Genomic DNA, 19,198 nt, shown 5'->3' with positions numbered 1-19,198 from the left:
TATCTGAGAAACACACCAAACTAAAACAACTTAACACTGTCCAATGAACCATTAAACTAAGGTCAAGGTCAGACGAAACCTGCCAGTTAGACATTTACATTGTACAACCATTCCATACACTAAATGTTATTGTCCTAATGCTTATAGTACATGAGACCAGGAAAAGAAATATTGAAATATACTGTTCCAAGATGCGATAAAGACTTGACACTGTTACTCTACTGATCACCGATCCGTGAAACAATGCTTTTAAGTATCCATCATCAGAAGTAGAGCTACTAGTGTTCTCAAGTTTAGTGAACTAGTATTTGCCCTATGAATGCTACAAAATTGTATGACACTGTTTTTCTCATATTTTATCAACTTCAGAAGGCTTTCAGAAAATGTAAATATACACTTATGTTGTGGACAGTTTATTTTCGACTTATGAGTTTGAATGTCCCTCTGGTATATTTTGCGTTTTTTATGATTCATTTACATTAATTGGGCTATTTTGTTGGAGGAAGCTGAAGTGCCCAGAGAAAACCAATGACCTTTGATAGGAAAACTGACAATCCTAGTCAATTAAGATTGTAGTCGAGTGCTCCCACACTAGCGTGGTTTGAATTCACAACCTCAGTGTTGACAGGCTATTAGAACTACTTGAGGCCACTGATGCCCTTGTTGCTAAATGCATAATAAAAGAAGTGCTAAGCTGGCACTGCAAACTGATGCTCCCTGAATTGCACATATATTGAGTTTTTTTTATGGTTTATGAGACTGGTAAGCTTGAGGAGACAAATAACCATGTACTGTGTTGCAAGTTATCACCTGTGTTAATGTGTTGTAATTGGTAGTGGGACACCATACCAAAACCAAGCTTAAAAAGTGTGATAGTTATGTAACAATAACCTGGACCTTTGACCCCTAAGCCATAAAATCAATTGATTTTTTTCCAATTCTGCACTTTTTCTTCAATTTGTAAAATTTCATTCCATTCAAGATAATAAAAGTAAACTCAAATTAGAATCTAGATTATATTTTCCATCTTATTCTTTAATTTTTAATGACATTGACTTTGACCTTTGACTTCTAAAATCAATAGGCTACTTTTCCTTCTCTATATCTTTCATCTGTACAAGTTTCATTCCAATCTAGCAAGAGACACTCAAGTTATTATCAGGAAACATTTTTGCTTTTGTTAGAAGGGACAAGACAATTATATTATGCTTTAGAAAATTTGTCAGCAGAGCATAACAAAAGTATTGTCAGCACTCAAAACATGTAGATATACACAAAATGCACACTTCTTGTCTTTAGGGCAAAGGCTGAGCTCTCCCTTATTTCTCGGCATGTGTGTCAACCAGTAAAGTTTATGACGAATGATGTTATTTAATTTAGGTTTTAGAAGCAATATGAGGTGAAAATTAACCTTTAATTCAGTGGTTCTTGTTTGTTGCTGGTTATCTCTTTATATGTCTATTTATGTAACATTAAAAACAACAAAAAATGTTCTTATAACTTATGTTTTATTAAAACATTGTATACATTTAACAATATACACAACAACTTTTCTATTATATTTCTTTAAGCACATGATACTTGTAGATAATAATAATTAAAAATATGTAAAATACAGTGAAAACAACAAAATAGAAGAATTTTTCATTCCCGTTAAATAGAACAATAATATATATCAAAAATCCCTTTTTTTCACAGAATACAGTTGGAAATCAATAATTCTGTAAATATTGAACAATATCCCCACTCTGTAAAAATTGAACAGTTCCCCACTCATGACAAGATAACATGCTGATCATAACCTGTAGATAATTATAAAATATTCCTGGTTCTCTGTTTATCAATTGAGTGCAAATCTGATTTTAGTAAAAGTATTTATTTTCATTTGTGTGTTAAAATAAATTGACTTAACCATCAAACTCTTAGTCTTTGAAATATCAATTTTACAAAATGAATCTAACACAGAAAATTATGAGTTTGTACAATCAGGTGTTATCAAATATACTCTTATTTCTTGGATTTTTTTCCAACATAATCAACCTTTCCTATCCTGGGAACAACACAATTTTCTTTAAAAACAAATGTTCTCCACACTCTAACATTATATACCAATTAACAGTTAACCTCTCAGCTACATTAATAACACAATAAATTAACAATGCCGATTGATACTTTGGATACTTTGTTTAACCAAATCAGGGGAGATAATCAGTTATTTACAGCACACTCTAACAACACAGAAAACCAGTTCTAATCAGTAATATAGTATCTTCTTAAAAATATTGTCTCCCACCATGCTGTCCTCCCATTGGCTGGGCTGTCATAGGTTGTCCAGTCATTGGCTGTGCTGTCATTGGTTGACCAGTCATAGGCTGAGCTGTCATTGGTTGACCTGTCATTGGCTGAGCAGTCATTGGCTGTCCTGTCATTGGTTGAGCAGTCATTGGCTGACCTGTCATTGGTTGACCTGTCATCTGAGTAGACATTCTAACTTGGGATGCTTGTTGTGGGGAATAGTTCTACAAAAAATGCAAGGAAATCAAAATATATATTGAATATGCTGTTACTGTTTTAACATTTGCATATCATGTATTTCTATCAATATTGGTACAAGATAAAAATTCAATAAGTAACCTTTTTTTTAATAACACATCATCAATATGGTCAGATCACATTTTTTTAATGTCATATGAATTTGTACTATGCATACTTTTTCAATGGAAATTATAGTTATTATAATATAAGTGCATATCAAATTATATTGGTCTGAGGATTATAACCTAGCTGATATCAACCGAATATCAGAAAATTAATCTTAGCATCGTAACAAACACATTTATACTAATTAAAATCATTTGTTGGCATGATGAGGGTTATGTTCTTTCCATATATTTAATGATAGTAGGATACTAAACCCCTAACAGGAGGGGATCTGCTTGATTTTCATATGATGAAGACATTATATTTTAATCAGTTTAATTGAGGTCTGGAGCTGGCATGTCAGAAACTGTTAGTTGTTCCTTGATGATTCATGTATTATTGTCATTTTAGAACACATGTTTGTTCAGGGGCCAGCTGAAGCATGCTTTTGGGTGCAGGATTTTATTGCTGTGTTGAAGACTCATTAGTGGCCTCGGCTGTTTTTTACTCTTTGGTCGGGTTGTTGTCTCTTTGACACATTCCTTATTTCCATTCTCAATTTTATCCAGGTTTAAAACTGTGAAAATATGAGAAACTGATATAGACATATACACAATCAGTAGTACTACTGACATAGTGCTTGAACTTAGAGAATTGAAATTTTTTTTAACTCTAATATAAGGTTACCTGTTGAGACTGTTGATAAGCAGTAGACTGAGGTGGAGCTTGACCTCTGGCTGAGTATCCTGTAACTATGCTGCCCTGTAAATATATCATGTAGAAAATGTAAATTGAAGTTTTGAAACAAAAACTTACTTGTATATATGGCATTCAGCCTGAACGACAACTCTATATTTATCTTAGCTTACTGATTTGAAATTTATACTCCAGTAACTTATACATTAGCTTAATTGCGCTTTAATTTATTCATTAGTACTTCACTGGATTGAATTATTTATATCTCTCTATGGTATTTCTAAAGAATTTGATTTTTTAAACAATGACACAGTGTTCACAAAAATCATTTTTGGCTATTTGACAAAGAAGCTGTTTTCATAAAATTGTTTATTTATCCATTACCTGCTATGTTTTCACTTGGATGAACCAGCTGACTTTTAGTTAATTATGAATATAACAATTAAGTTTAAAAAACTACCTTTCTTTGTACTTTAGATTTTTAAGAGATAAAATGGGACCATAAATCTACAGAAAATAAGAATATTACAATTAATTTGATAACATTTCTTGACAATTGCACTTAAGACCAATTAATAGCGAGTAAACAGCTAAGTAATAATAACAGACCTTTTGTTGTGGTTGCTGCTGTTGTAACTGTATTTGTTGGTGTAATAGTGCCTGGGGGGTCTGGGCTGATATTGGTGCAACTCCTCTAATCTGTTGTTGCTGAAAAGTAAATTCTATTTGTAAACAAGAGAATGTGTTCTTAGTACATGGATGCCCCAATTGCACTATCATTTTCTATGTTCAGTGGACTGTGAAATTGGGGTCAAAACTCTAATTTGGCAGTAAAATTTGAAAGATCATTTCATAGGGAAAATGTGTACTAAGATTCAAGTTGATTGAACTTTAAATTCATCAACAACTTCCTTGACTAAAAACTTTAACCTGAAGCGGAACAGACAGACTGACAAACAAACAAACAGACCAGAAAACATAATGTCCACAAATGGGCATAAATGTAGCTTCTTTCAAGAATGACTACTTAAATTGCATAACTGTTTGACACCTTTTGACTTTTAAATAAGAGGGGCAAAAAAGTGGCCTTATCATACTTTAAAATATTTTTTCAACCATTTTTTTCACGATTTTGAGGGGATTTAAAGGAGGTGTTCATTTTACATAACTGTGTACTATGCACGACCTAATACGGTAACAAAATCTTTTTGTGCAGATTATATTTAAAGTCGGGATATCATGGTGTATTCTACCTGAATCACATGTATCTTTTATGTTTTTTTTTTTTAAATTGCAATGAAATACAATGTACACCAACTAAATCATCAAGACATACTTTGGTCAATCTTTTGTTTCTATATAAATATGACAATAAGAGTTTTTGTATAAGTTATTTATATTCATTAAAAGGCTCTCAGGAATTTAAATTTGTATTGTTATATGTGAACTACTCTCTTTTTCCTAGACAATAAATTAACAATATAAATCCAGTCATACATATGTAATACATGTATAAATAATATATCTACAACATTTTGTAAGTACCTGTTGAAGTTTATATTTATTTTCTTCATTAAAACCAGCTTTCTGATTGGCATGCTCTAACTGCTGCTGTAATGACCCATGTGTTTGGCCCATGTATCCTACATAAAGAAAAACTGAGTTCAATAGACATTTTTCGTTAAAAAAAATCAAACACAAGTTAACCAACACCTGGTAAATCTTCTGTTAGTAGATTCCATAAAGTGGATACCTCAGGTATGCAGGGTCATTACGATAAAAACATAAAATGTAAAAGATCCTATAACAACAACATTATAAGACCTTCTACATTGATCTTTTACCATGAAAAAAATAACAGATCTCTTTTTTTTTTTATAATTAATGTAGAATTTAGAATCTGGTGGAAAGTTGTCTCATTGGCAATCATACCAAATCTAGTGCTGGTTTTAGAGACCTGTATTATGGTCAAGATACAATGTAAGTGCAAATTGATAAATTTGCAAATACCTTTAGTATATGTATATTGATAAGAAAAAAATATAATATCACACTTATTGTTATTTACCAGCCGTAAAGAGCAAGACTCTGTTTGGGATCTGTTTGTGTTTGTTTGTCAATGTTGACTTACTTACCAGTTGGCTGTTGCATCCTGGGATATCTAGGGTAAGACTCTGGGATTTGTTTTTGTTTCTGGTTGGCATAGGAAGAATTTTAATAGTGACTGTGGTATTACTTACCAGATGGCGGCTGTTGCATCCTGGGATATCCAGGGTAAGACTCAGGAATTTGTTTCTGTTGCTGATGGGTGTAGTGGTTAGGATATGATGTGAACGCTGACTGTGATGCTGGGTAACTTTTACCGGGGGATTTATTTCCAGTGTAAACTGCTGCCTGTTGTTGTTGCTGTTGGTAAGCATGGACAGAAGGTTTACTGGTGTATGTCACCTGACTTGAAGGGGTGTGTCCAGGATAGGAACTTGTCTCTGGAAATATAAATCAACATTATGATTACAATATTGAAACAATATGTTCTATCATGACGATGACAATGCATTGTACATATCAAATAATCCAAATATTTTACCAAAAAACTTCTTGTTACAATGAAATAAAATTTAAGATCAAAATTATTATGTCTTATAAAAAACTTTATAATTTATTTTTCCCTTATTGTCTGACCCAAACATTTCACATAAAAAATATGTTAAACAACAAATAAAACACTTTGGCCTTAGATCAAGTAGATGTAAAATTGCATAGAAAAAAGACTCAAAAAGTAACACCTAAAATTTGTCAGATGACTCTGTAGATTATTTAATTTTAGAACAGAACTATGAAAGACCTACTATTACAGTACTAAAAAATATCAGAAAAAGTAAGAAGATATTAGAATGACCATTTTCTACTTTAATTTGTATAATTTGCATATATTTGTGTTTTTTTTGTAGGTGTCATCATTGACTTGGCATACTATATACTAATCTGAGTATAAGAGAGATAGATGTATTTAAGAGCACTGCTCTTGTTTCCTAGTCCAAATTTTTGAAATACTAGTATCTTTGAGCTAATCTACTGTTGTGGCTAATCAAAACTAATTCTTACATAAAATATGTATAAACCTGCTGCATTTGTTCCCACCTGTTCCAAGTCAGGAACATGATGTTCTGCGGTTGTCATTTGTTTATGTGGTTCATAAGTGTTTCTTGTTTCTCTTTTGCCAAGGCTCCATGTTGAAGACCATACTTTGATTTATAATGGCAGGGGCGTAGCTAGGTTCCAGATCAACTGTAGGCAAAAATCGGCAGGGGGTCTGTGGGCCGTTTAAGGCCCCCTGCAGATCCAGGGCGGTGCCATGGTAGGGGGTTCAGGGGGGGGGCTTCCTACAGAAAACGGTTTTCAGCATTTTAGTTGCATAATTTTGTGTACAAAAATATTATATTTACTGGTTTTTATCATGATACTATTCATGAAGAAAAGTTCGAAGAATTATGAACTAGAGGCTCTCAAGAGCCTGTATCGCTCACCTGATTCTACTTGGGTTTTTGAAATCATATAAAAAAATATAAAATTTGGCTAAAAGTGACAACACAACCTCATTTATAAGGAAAGGAACATGTTTAATTTCATTCAAAAGTCCCCCACTGGTGGCCATCTTGGATGACGGATCGGCTACAAAGTAACAACACTTGGTCAGCACCTCATAAGGAACATTCATGCCATGTTTGGTTTTATTCCATTCAGTGGTTCTCTAAAAGAAGTCATTTGTATGCATTTCCCATAGGGTCCTATGTTAAACTAAGTCCCCTGCTGGCGGCCATCTTGGATGATGGATCGGCTACAAAGTAACAACACTTGGTCAGCACCTCATAAGGAACATTCATGCAATGTTTGGTTTTATTCCATTCAGTGGTTCTCTAAACGAAGTCATTTGTATGCATTTCCCATAGGGTCCTATGTTAAACTAAGTCCCCCGCTGGCGGCAATCTTGGATAATGGATCTGCTACAAAGTAACAACACTTGGTCAGCACCACATTAGGAACATTCATGCCATGTTTGATTTCATTCCATTCAGTGGTTCTCTAAAAGAAGTCATTTGTATGCATTTCCCATAGGGTCCTATGTTAAACTAAGTCCCACGCTGGCGGCCATCTTGGATGATGGATCAGCTACAAAGTAACAACACTTGGTCAGCACCACATAAGGAACATTCATGCCATGTTTGGTTTCATTCCATTCAGTGGTTCACTAGAAGAAGTGATTTGTATGCATTTCCAATAGGGTCCTATGTTAAACTAAGTCCCCCGCTGGCGGCCTTCTTGGATAATGGATCAGCTACAAAGTAACAACACTTGGTCAGCACTCCATAAGGAACATTCATGCTATGTTTGGTTTCATTCCATTTAGTGGTTCTCTAGAAGAAGTCATTTGTATGCATTTCCCATAGGGTCCTATGTTAAACTAAGTCCCCCGCTGGCGGCCATCTTGGATGATGGATCAGCTACAAATTAACAACACTTGGTCAGCATCCCATAAGGAACATTCATGCTATGTTTGGTTTTATTCCATTCAGTGGTTCTCTAAAAGAAGTCATTTGTATGCATTTTCCATAGGGTCCTATGTTAAACTAAGTCCCCGGCTGGCATCCATCTTGGATGATGGATCAGCAACAAAGTAACAACACTTGGTCAGCACCTCATAAGGAACATTCATGCCATGTTTGGTTTCATTCCATTCAGTGGTTCTCTAAAAGAAGTCATTTGTATGCATTTCCCGTAGGGTCCTATGTTAAACTAAGTCCCCCGCTGGCGGCCATCTTGGATGATGGATCGGCTACAAAGTAACAACACTTGGTCAGCACCCCATAAGGAACATTCATGCTATGTTTGGTTTTATTCCATTCAGTGGTTCTCTAAAAGAAGTCATTTGTATGCATTTCCCATAGGGTCCTATGTTAAACTAAGTCCCCTCCTGGCGGCCATCTTTGATGATGGATCGGCTACAAAGTAACAACACTTGGTCAGCACCACATAAGGAACATTCATGCTATGTTTGGTTTCATTCCATTTAGTGGTTCTCTAGAAGAAGTCATTTGTATGCATTTCCCATAGGGTCCTATGTTAAACTAAGTCCCCCGCTGGCGGCCATCTTGGATGATGGATCGGCTACAAAGTAACAACACTTGGTCAGCACCCCATAAGGATAATTCATGCTATGTTTGGTTTTATTCCATTCAGTGGTTCTCTAAAAGAAGTCATTTGTATGCATTTCCCATAGGGTCCTATATTAAACTAAGTCCCCGGCTGGCGGCCATCTTGGATGATGGATTGGCAACAAAGTAACAACACTTGGTCAGCACCTCATAAGGAACATTCGTGCCATGTTTGGTTTCATTCCATTCAATGGTTCTCTTAAAGAAGTCATTTGTATGCATTTCCCATAGCGTCCTATGTTAAACTAAGTCCCCCGCTGGCGGCCATCTTGGATGATGGATCGGCTACAAGTAACAACACTTGGTCAGCACCTCATAAGGAACATTCATGCCATGTTTGGTTCCATTCCATTCAGTGGTTCTCTAGAAGAAGTTCAAAATGTAAATTGTTAACGACGACGACGACGACGACGACGGACGACGGACGACGGACGCCAAGTGGTGAGAAAAGCTCACTTGGCCCTTCGGGCCAGGTGAGCTAATAATATTACATTAACACCTGAATTAACGTAGTACAAACAAAAATCTGAAAAAAAAACAAATATTTACAATATGCCCACTGTAGATCAGATTAGTTTTAGATTAAGGCCCACAGAGGGTCAAAGGAAGAGATTTTCAACTTTTTGGAACGAATCTTTTAACTCAAATTTGGGCAAAAATTGGTTAAACAAATTTAATATTTCTGAACTTTTATGAATAACTTTCAGATACAGTTTCATACATAAAAACAATGATACATTTACTCAAAGTCAAGTCGACAGATTTTTTTCTGCCGATAAAATCAGTTATACTCGCATCAACATCAACATTGAGATGTCGGTGGATATGAAGAAGAGATAGATTTGAAAGTCGCTTGTCTCCCAATGTCGATCTCAGGTAGGATTTGACGCATCTCATCGCACTGAAGGATCTTTCACTAGTTGCCGATGAAACAGGCATTGTCAATAAAATCCAAATAATCCTCAGTGGCGGATCCAGAAATTTTCATAAGTGGGGGCCCACTGACTGACCTAAGAGGGGGCCCGCTCCAGTCACGCTTCAGTGATTCCCTATATAAGCAACCAAATTTTTTCCCAAAAAGGTGGGGCCCGGGCCCCCCGGGCCCCCCCCCCCTAAATCCGCCTATGATCCTATACACTGAAGGGTCACAGATCGGCGTTTGTTACGTTGAGGACACCAAAATGTCTATCTGTTATGTTGTCTTCTATACGCCAACGAGCTTTCCATCATGCTATCTCATCTTCAAATTGTTTTTTCACCTTAATCCGAACGGTACAAATTGTAAATTTTGTCTGTTATTTCTGGAGTCAAGTTCCCTAATTGGCAATAATACGGATTAGAATTAAAATGTTTATTTTTTTTAACGTTTTTTTTTCCAAAAGGGGTATAATCGGCAAATGTATGTATAGGCACGTGCCTAGTCGAGCCTTAGGTAGCTACGCCCCTGAATGGTTTACTTTTACAAATTGTGACTTAAATGGAGAGTTGTCTCATTGGCCCTCATACCACATTTTGTTTATCTATACACTACATGTTATCAGAGTACAAGTTGAAAAGGATCTGATGTGTTTTTTTCATTAGGTAACTTACTATATTCAGTCTGTGCATGGTGTGGATACGGGCTGTGTTGCTTGGGGGCTGTTGGTTGCATCATTTTAGACTCTGTGTACTGTTGATACACTGAAGTTGGCGGGGGTGATGGACTGTGTGGTCGCTTCATCTGCATTTGCTTAAAAGATAAAATCATAAACCAATTGTGAATTTATATAGAAATAATAATTCCTATGACTGAGAATCATGATTAACCATGCTAAAAAAATTGTAACTAGTCATTTCTCTTGTCAAAAGTAATATAAGGAATAGAACAAATGCTTGTGTGACACTTATTTGACAGAAATCTGAATGTCCACTTTCAGCATGTTCAGTGGTAACTATGTAACTGGAAACTTGCATCCAGCTGCATGCAACCCATAAAAATAATTTCTAAATTTATTGCAATTGGTGAAACCAAATACTGTAAACAGTGCAGTTTTCACAGCAGTTTTATTTTAGCTATTTTCATGGTAAGAGGTGATACACATAAATAAAAATACCACAAATATATCACTTGAACTCAATTTATTTTATAGGACTAAAACCACACAAAAATAAACACCAACAGAAATCAAGAACATAAAGCAGCATGAGCTAGAATTCCAAAAGTTTGGCGTAAAATTTTCCAGTATGCAGTTATACCAAAACACATGTTTATGACAATACAATATAAGGACTACTTTTCATTTTTTCTAAAATTTGAAAGATTTTGCATCATGTTCACAAATTCAGAGCTTAATGCCCCTAAATGACTCCGAAGTTAACTTAGAAATTGAATTGAAATAGTATGCCAAAACAACAATGCAGATACAGCTGTGTAGTGAGATTAGAACTTGGACTATGTCTTATTATGTGAGACCTCTGTTAATACTCACAGGAATCATTGGCTGTTGTGGTCTATAAAGAGTTGGTCTCCCAGACTGCATTTGTAACATTGAATGACTTGACACAGGAATGTGAGTTTGATAAGCTTGTTGGATATTCAACATTTCACTAAAAGTAAAAAATACAAATTACTCACTTAATTAGTTCTTGTGCTTTAACACATACCAGTAAGTTCAGTTCTTAAAAAATTAAATCTAATTACAGTCGAACCTCATTGTGTCAAAGTCGAAGGGACCAGACAGAAGTATTCGACTCATCCGAGGTTCGACTCATCCGAGGTCGAGTGTGACATCATATATTTGAAATGTATGAAATACCAATATGTGATTTTTGTAAACTAGATGCATGTTTATTGATCATTGTGCTTTTTTCGATATGATAATATATGATTGTGTATTTATTTTCCGTATTTTTAAGATTCAACACACAACATTCACAAATAAAATCAATACACAAATATTTACAAAAGTCAGTCACTATAAATTATTGAATCACTTGCGAAAATATTTTCATAACTAATCTTTAAAGAATGTGAACAGTGTTCATAAATTAAAACGACCAACTAATAATAATTATTAAAATGTTTTAATCCATTTTCATTATTGTTCTAATTCTAAGGGTTAATTTAATCTCAGCTTGGGTCATTAAAATTTGTTTCGTTTTTATACCAAGTGAAATAGGTTCAGCACATTCAAGTTCTGCTTCGATGATCAACAAAGGTGTTGATTAGCGGTCATAATAAACATGTCATTTTAATTGTTTTACAAACAAGTATGTTTACACAGCTTTAATCACTTATGGAATTTACACAGCTTTAATCACTTATGGAAATGAATAGGTTAAACAAGAAAAACATCCGTTATGAATTTTATTTTTAAAAGTTTTTATTTTTTTCGATTTTTTTTTAAATTTTGAACTTCGAGACATCGGGGTCAATTTACATCAATTTTACATCGACGGGACTTAAAAATTACCTCGACTTAACCGAGAATTCGAATCATCCAAGTTCGACTCATCAGAGATTAAAATTGATCAAACGGGAATTATGCTGAGACCTAGAAAAATATCGACTCATCCGAGTTTTCGACACAACCGAGTTCGACACAACGAGGTTCGACTGTATATGGATTAGAAAGAAACTTTTACAGATTGAATTTTTCTATACTAACAGATTACTATGGATATCTTATTATTTGTTGGATACCAATTTTGGTGATTTTCCTTGGTACAGGTGAACCGCAAATTTAAATGTTTAAAGAAATACAAATTTCCATCAGGCTGTATGCAGACTTTGGCAAATCCACAAAATCATCTTACCAGGAAAAGGCAGGTTTTGAACCATGAAAATTGGTATCCATATAAATGAATCCACAGTATCAATGGTTTTTCAAACCAAATTGAGTTACTCAGCTACAATGTCATAGCAGGGCTACAGCTGAGAAACATCCACCAGTTTGAATGACAATTTATAATCTGTTTTTATTGTGCAACATCAATAAGGAAAGGATATGACATCATACATTTTCATTTTTCTCAACGGGACAAAATTTGAGAAAAAAGCAATAGTTTGTTTTCCTGAACTGGTTTTAAATAATCATGGGTGAGTTAATATCGATGGCTATACCCATTGTCAAATTACACTTAAATCTTAGACCAAAAGGTCAAAGGAGCTTGTATTGAGTGCAGTTGAAAGACAAAAGGTCTCAGACACCTGTGTTACAGGTATCCAATCACTTGCTGAACTATTTTTCCCATCTACAGTTGCTTACTAAATCTTTAGTTCTCTTTGTCATGCTTATGGAAGAAACAGATGTTTAATTGCAGATAGTAGGCTGGAATATTTTTAAGCCATGTCAGAAATATTGAATCTTTTCCAATTCCTTTTGTCTGCTCCACTTGCAAAAAAAAAAGAATTTGTAACACAGACTAAATTTATCTAAAGATTTCCAGTATATCCTATTTTACAAAATGCTATTTATAGATTTTTAATACTAAGATTGCTGTATTCGAAAAATAATTACTTTTGTTGCTCTTTAATCTGTGCTCTTTTTCTGGTTTCATCCTCCTGATGTAAAACTTTCTTTAGCTGTGAAAATAACTCATGTTTTTCTGCTTTCAGAGTTTCTAACTTCTTTTCCATGTTTTGTAGCTATAATGTACATTAAGTGTTGACAGAAAGTTATCATAATGTATATTTTTAGATTATCAAAATATCTATACATTATCATTGTAAATTTCTTGTCTCTCCTTAATCATAATTTACTCATGGTTTGTTCCTGTACCATGTAAGATTGAAGTAATCATCTTAAAATCTTAATTTTGCAGACTTTTTGGGTTACTATAACTCTGCACTTTAAAAGATTGATAAAAAAAATTTGCACTGTTTCTTTTTTTTTAATCTTTAATTAATTTAATTTTGGATGTAATGCCTCTTCCTATTAGCAGACAGTGTTTTGTCTATCAGCTCATAGACATAATTTTGTCATGTGAATGTGCAGTCATCAATTTTTTTCATGATTTACTACAGCTTAAAATTGAATTTAGAATTAAATTATATGGAAATTGGAATGACTGTAATATTTTTTCTGTCTATGAAGTAATATATCAAACATATGGTGCACAATGAATAACCCATGTAGTCAAGTTCTTGATTTGTTGTTATTCCTCTAAAATATGCTAACAAACTAGGATTGTGGGTGGAATATCGAAGTTTTTCAACATGTGGTTTAAGAAGGCACATTGTTTAATAGTTGAAACAACTTTGATATACAGATATACCATACAATTAATTATTCATACTTGTTCCTTTGTCTGTTCTAAGGTTAAACTATCTTCCTTTTCCTTTTTCTTCCTTAATTCCTGTTCCTTTCTCATTCTTTCCAATTGTTCATCCTGTTCTAATTCTAAGTTTTCAAAAACAAAAACAAATCAACCAAATTCAGCAGAAATAATATAAGTGTACAACTTACAATTGGATTTACTTTTTGACTCATGATATACAATTCACATTTGGAATTTCGGTGCATCCAAGGGTATGGAAATTGCAATGAGTCTTTTCAAAATTTAAATTCTGGATTAAGATAAAAACAAATGCTATTTTGAAGAAGTTTATAGATGTGTCACAGGTAACACACCCTTTCACTGACCACAAATTTAATTAAAAGTCCAGAAATGTTTTATTCAGTTTGTAAGTCATTTGTAAGTGATGTTAAGCATCTCTATATGTGTCTATCAATTTTGAGTGAACAATATTGTCTATTGTTAAGTACTGTGTGTTATCTTCTACATGTAGATGTCATGTTGTTGTTGTTGTTGTTGTGGTTAGTGTTGTTGTCATCTCATGATCATTGACAGATACCTCATGATCATATCGTATATATAATTCACAATTATAAAAGTATCAACCTTTTTGGTTGCCATGACACCTATCAATGTTTTCAGTCTTCACATGCATTGGACATGTTGGAATAAATATGAATGTATTGGACATGTTGGAGAAACATTGTGTTATTTATTTACTGCATGTAAAATATGTAGTGGAGAGAAAAGGGTAAAAACAATGACAAACCCCTTTTCCATGAAAACATTAAAAGCAGAAATCAATAACTAACCTTGTTTCTTTTTCTCTCTTTCTTTCATAATATGTTTTTTCAGTGCTGTATACATAGTCTTGGTCAGTTTAGGACGTTCTAATACAGCACCTGGCATTCTGAAGTCTTTTTGTGTCACAATTCTATAAAATTAAATTTCAATAGAGCTAAAACCTTAGAATTGCAACCAGAGCTCATCACTTTAAATCTATGTTCTTTTTAAAATCTTTAATATGTGTTTTTTCAAACGTTTGTTCCCTTACAGATTACGGTACCTCTGTTAATGGTTTTGTGATTCATGTTTTAGTCATATTCATTATATTAATTAATGTTCATGTGACATTCAGTTTTTGATTGCAGCAATTACAATGTTACCATGATTCATTAGTCTGCCTGATTGGGCCAACTTTCAATACATTTTTTGTTTAATAGTACTCATTTATTTTATTATAGGTCTCTTTTGAATGTTTTTTTAATTCAGGTACAAGTAATTACATCACAATTATTTATATGGATGAAGCTTCACATGTCTTTTTTTCTCTAAAACTTCATATTGCTTTTTATTAACAATCACCTATGAGCTCAGTGAAATTTGGTATCTAATTTGGATACTTGATGTCTCTTCACTAAATAATTCCTAGTTTGGTGACTGCCAGTCACATCTATCCCATTAAACTTGATATATAGGTTAACAGACTAGAAATTGACAATGAGGGTTTGTTGAGAACTTAACTTTAACATGTTTAACACAACAGAGATGATTACAATATGGACCATAATTTGGTATTCGGCCTTTGGTTTCTTTTTGTATCCTTTTTTATAAGTTCTAAAACTTTAACTTTTATTCTGTGGGTTGTGTTGGTGTTAGAATAGTATTAATGGAACAATTGAGTTTTTCAAGAAAAAATTAATACATTTTGATTCACCATTTACATGACAGGAAACCAAACAGGAAACCAATCTTTATTTTCTTTATTTTGCACAATATATTTCAAAAGACATGAATGAACACCATTACTAGTGTTACTTGCTTCATGTTAATATTTAAAATCTATTTTCAATGTTAAATTAAAGGTTTTTTTTAAACGCAACAGGAAACCATAAGAAACCGAAAGCATTTTTTTAGTTTTATTTTATTGCAAAATCTGCTTAAAATAATCTGAACAGTATACTTTTTCTTAAAATCCATCTTAAATGTAAAAGTATTATAAAACTCCTAAATATGTGCTTGTTTTGAAAACAATTAGTACAATTTATTCAGAAATTTCAATATTTTCTTCATTGATACAGGATACCATAATCGTTGTATCTTGATGTTTTAGCCAAAAAAATGTATTTATATTTGGTTTTGAAATTCCAGTTATATACAATTTGTTCCAAATCATTGGCAATGTAAAATTCTTTAAATCCAGTAAAGAAAAAAACTTTTAACTTGGAATTAAAATCTTTAAAATAGGCACCATGTGATATTTGTGACCTGTACACCATCTACATGGTTTCCACATTTTAACCTACTTTAGTGGGCTAAAATCAATAAAGTTCTTCCTTTCAAGTCATGCATGGTAAAAGTTTACTTCTCCTTTGACAAGTTTTTTGCATTTCTGAAAAGTGTTTGCAGAACATGAATAAAAAAAAATAATTAAAAATTGTGACATAGATACCAACTTTGTACATTCCAAGTGTAACGGTATATTAACATGTATTTTTTATTAAATTATCTTTCTTCACCTAAAATATCCAGTAATATTTACTGCTGAAGCAAAATCAATCCAAAGAGCATCGGCACAATGATAAGAGACGTAATGTCAATTGAATTTTCCAAGGACCCTTTACATCGTTATCCAGACACGAAGTGTGTTATAACGTCTGTCAAATCTGAAATCGATTTTGTCAACTCATTGGGCATTTATTTTCACACAAGTTCGTATGTAACATTATGCACATAGGAAAAATAATAGACCCCCGGCGCAATCTCTTTGAAAATTGTATTTTCCTTTTTTAAACAAGACGAAACAAGTCTACAGATTATGTTTGCTAACATCCCGTTGGAAACAAAAACAATGTTCAGACCTAGTATTTCATATATATGGCCTTAAGGGTGTAATCACATATGTTAGTCACATGTTTCACGTATGACCGGAAATGATTAGAACTTAACGACAAAAACAATTTTAATAAAAAAAGGAAATAACTGGACTTCTGTTTCGTGTGAAATGTAACGCATAACGATAACGTCATTTTCTAACTTAATTATTACGAAGAGCAAAACTAGAATGTAAATCATCTCTGATTAACCTGTTTGAACATCTCGCGAGAGTTCATATTTGCATATTGTTATAAAAAATTCTATTACAACAAAGCAGATTACATCATCTAAAATTTGCGTTACGAAATAGGAAACCAAAGTAACGCTGCTGTTCTTACACCTGCTACAGAAATACTTATAGTTCTCGGCATTTTCTTCTGACTATTCTTATTGGTCGATGTTCTTTATTATTTGAAAGCAAAAGTTACGAATTTGCCGGTGACGATTATGTATAAATCAGTCAGCGTTATGCACTTCGGAAGCGAATAGTAACGCGAGAAACGACACAAAAATACGGTCGTATAATCTTTGAAATTTGTTAATTTCAATTTTTTTTCTAGGGAAGAGTAGCTTACACTTGTATGTTGATAAAAATAAAGGCATCTTTAGATGTAGTTACAACTTTTCTTACAGTAATACACATTTTTATCACTTTTCTATCGTTATAGGAAACAAGCCCAATAGCAAATTATGGTCCATATTCTTTTGAGAAATCAAAGCATTGCCTGCATATAAAGCTTCCATTTAAAACTATATTCCAGGGCAAGTGTTTCCTACAGTTATTGCTTTGAATCAATGTTTCTTTAATACAGTTTAAACCAATAATACCAAATTAGCTTTATCATGTTTATACATCATGTACATAATTATAAATACCAATTCACAGTAATTATAAATAATAAACAAACATAATCATTTGATAATTAATCAACTGTTCAAGCACAAAAAGAAATATATTATCAAAAATACAATTCAAAAGCAATTTATTTGGTAATCTCAGAAGTAACGTAATAACCTTCAGTTTTAAGTCTACATTAGCATGATTAGCATGATTATAATTACCTCACTTAAATCAATGACGTTTCTGTGCTAATCACATTCATGAAGTTTCACAGATTTTATTTTATTTCAAATTTATACAATTTTTCTAGCTCTAACATAATATTTCTATTCGGTAAGCATCCTGAATATCAGTATTGTCATGACTGTAGTTGGAGTTGCCGATGTCAATTTTGAATTGACGGTGGCAACAGTACCGTTTATAATCATAAATTGGCATAACAGGAGAAAATTGTTAGTGAATTAGCTTTAATTACAGATCTATATCAGTTTTTAGGGGCCCTCGCATGGTCAGCTCAGTGCCTGAAGGCATTTGGTGAGCGTTTAAATATTTTCATGCCTGACGATGGAAAGTTGGAAAAGATGGCTGCCATACGCATTCTGGTTTTGATAAGATCTTTTTGGTATTTTAACTTTTTTGGTGTTGTTTAATTTACTGCCTTCACAACAGAAGCTTTCAGGGCCAGGTTGGACTGCTAACCACGATGATGAAGTACTGGTCAATGAGTCTCGGACATAATAATAACAATGACAGGAAACTTTATCAGGACCAAAGTTGTAAGTCAGTAAAATGGTGGTACATTATCCAAAACCTACAATACAGACCCTCTGTCCTAAGTCTGCATTAAATGTCCCTCATTTTTATGAGTATTAACATGATTAAGGACCATATCATAACACAGGTATTAACACAAAACAACAAATTTATAAACATACTGTACAGCGTTGGATTAATTTCTGTGATCTAGAGTAGTTCGTCATTGTTCTATCTATTAGAAAACCAACATTGTAGATAGCAATTAAAGTGGAGCTGAGCCAGCACTTCCTTTCAGTTGTAATGACTGAGACATGACTGAATTGTGAAGATACACGACGATGGAAGTGTTTAACGACCTTGACTGGCTTTTCAGCCCATGCTTGGTCAGTAAAGAAACACACCTAGTGGTTTTTAAAGAGTAGCATTAGCCAATGAAAATACAAGAGATATACTTGGATAATGTTAATCAATATATATAATTTTGGTCCCACTTCTTGTCAAGAATTGAAAAAGATATATATTTTACTGTTTAATTTGGAAATGCATTGTTTGACAAGAAATTTTAAGGAATTCAACTAAATAAACGACAATATATATGACAGTTTTCCTGCAATGTAAATAATTATAAATCAAAATATGTTGTTTACCAATATTTTTTTCTTTTTCATTTATTCCAACCGGAAGTATACTTTTATAAATTAAGTAAAACTTTTCCGAAATGAGAAAAAATACTATTTTCATCAAAAAGCAGGCCATCGAGTAAAACATATAGTCATTTATTAGAAAAAAACTATAGGCCTATTATCTGAATAAAAATATAACGATTAATATTTATTGGAAGCTGAATAAAGGTTATCAAAGACAAAATCGGACCCGTCTGGTTTTTAGCTTGTTCTCT

The 19,198-nt window shown here is 33.1% G+C and overlaps 1 protein-coding gene across 1 annotated transcript; it reads right to left on the bottom strand.

The window, feature by feature from the left end:
* Nucleotides 1–1,491: 1,491 nt before the first annotated feature.
* Nucleotides 1,492–19,004, bottom strand: LOC139524550 (G protein pathway suppressor 2-like). The gene is made up of 11 exons (XM_071319404.1): nucleotides 18,948–19,004; nucleotides 14,639–14,760; nucleotides 13,827–13,930; nucleotides 13,049–13,176; nucleotides 11,018–11,135; nucleotides 10,140–10,278; nucleotides 5,577–5,822; nucleotides 4,882–4,979; nucleotides 3,946–4,044; nucleotides 3,328–3,402; nucleotides 1,492–2,519 (listed from the first exon to the last, which is right to left on the bottom strand). The coding sequence occupies exons 2-11, from the start codon at nucleotides 14,733–14,735 to the stop codon at nucleotides 2,274–2,276; spliced, it is 1,350 nt and encodes a 449-aa protein (XP_071175505.1). The 5' UTR covers nucleotides 14,736–14,760; nucleotides 18,948–19,004; the 3' UTR covers nucleotides 1,492–2,273.
* Between the last annotated feature and the right edge of the window lie 194 nt (nucleotides 19,005–19,198).

This window comes from Mytilus edulis, chromosome 5 (assembly GCF_963676685.1).
Source record: "Mytilus edulis chromosome 5, xbMytEdul2.2, whole genome shotgun sequence".
Taxonomy (NCBI): Eukaryota; Metazoa; Mollusca; class Bivalvia; order Mytilida; family Mytilidae; genus Mytilus; species Mytilus edulis.
The sequence above is the reverse complement of the archived record's forward strand: the minus strand, read 5'-3'. Positions and strand labels throughout refer to the sequence as shown.

Excerpts from the sequence above, each read along its gene's own strand:
- LOC139524550 (XM_071319404.1), bottom strand. The coding sequence starts at position 14,735 with ATGCCAGGTGCTGTATTAGAACGTCCTAAACTGACCAAGACTATGTAT. Across the intron at positions 13,931-14,638 it reads AAGAGAGAAAAAGAAACAAG|AATTAGAACAGGATGAACAA; the intron begins GTTAGTTATTGA and ends TTGAAAACTTAG. Across the intron at positions 4,045-4,881 it reads ATAAATATAAACTTCAACAG|CAACAACAGATTAGAGGAGT; the intron begins GTACTTACAAAA and ends TTTACTTTTCAG.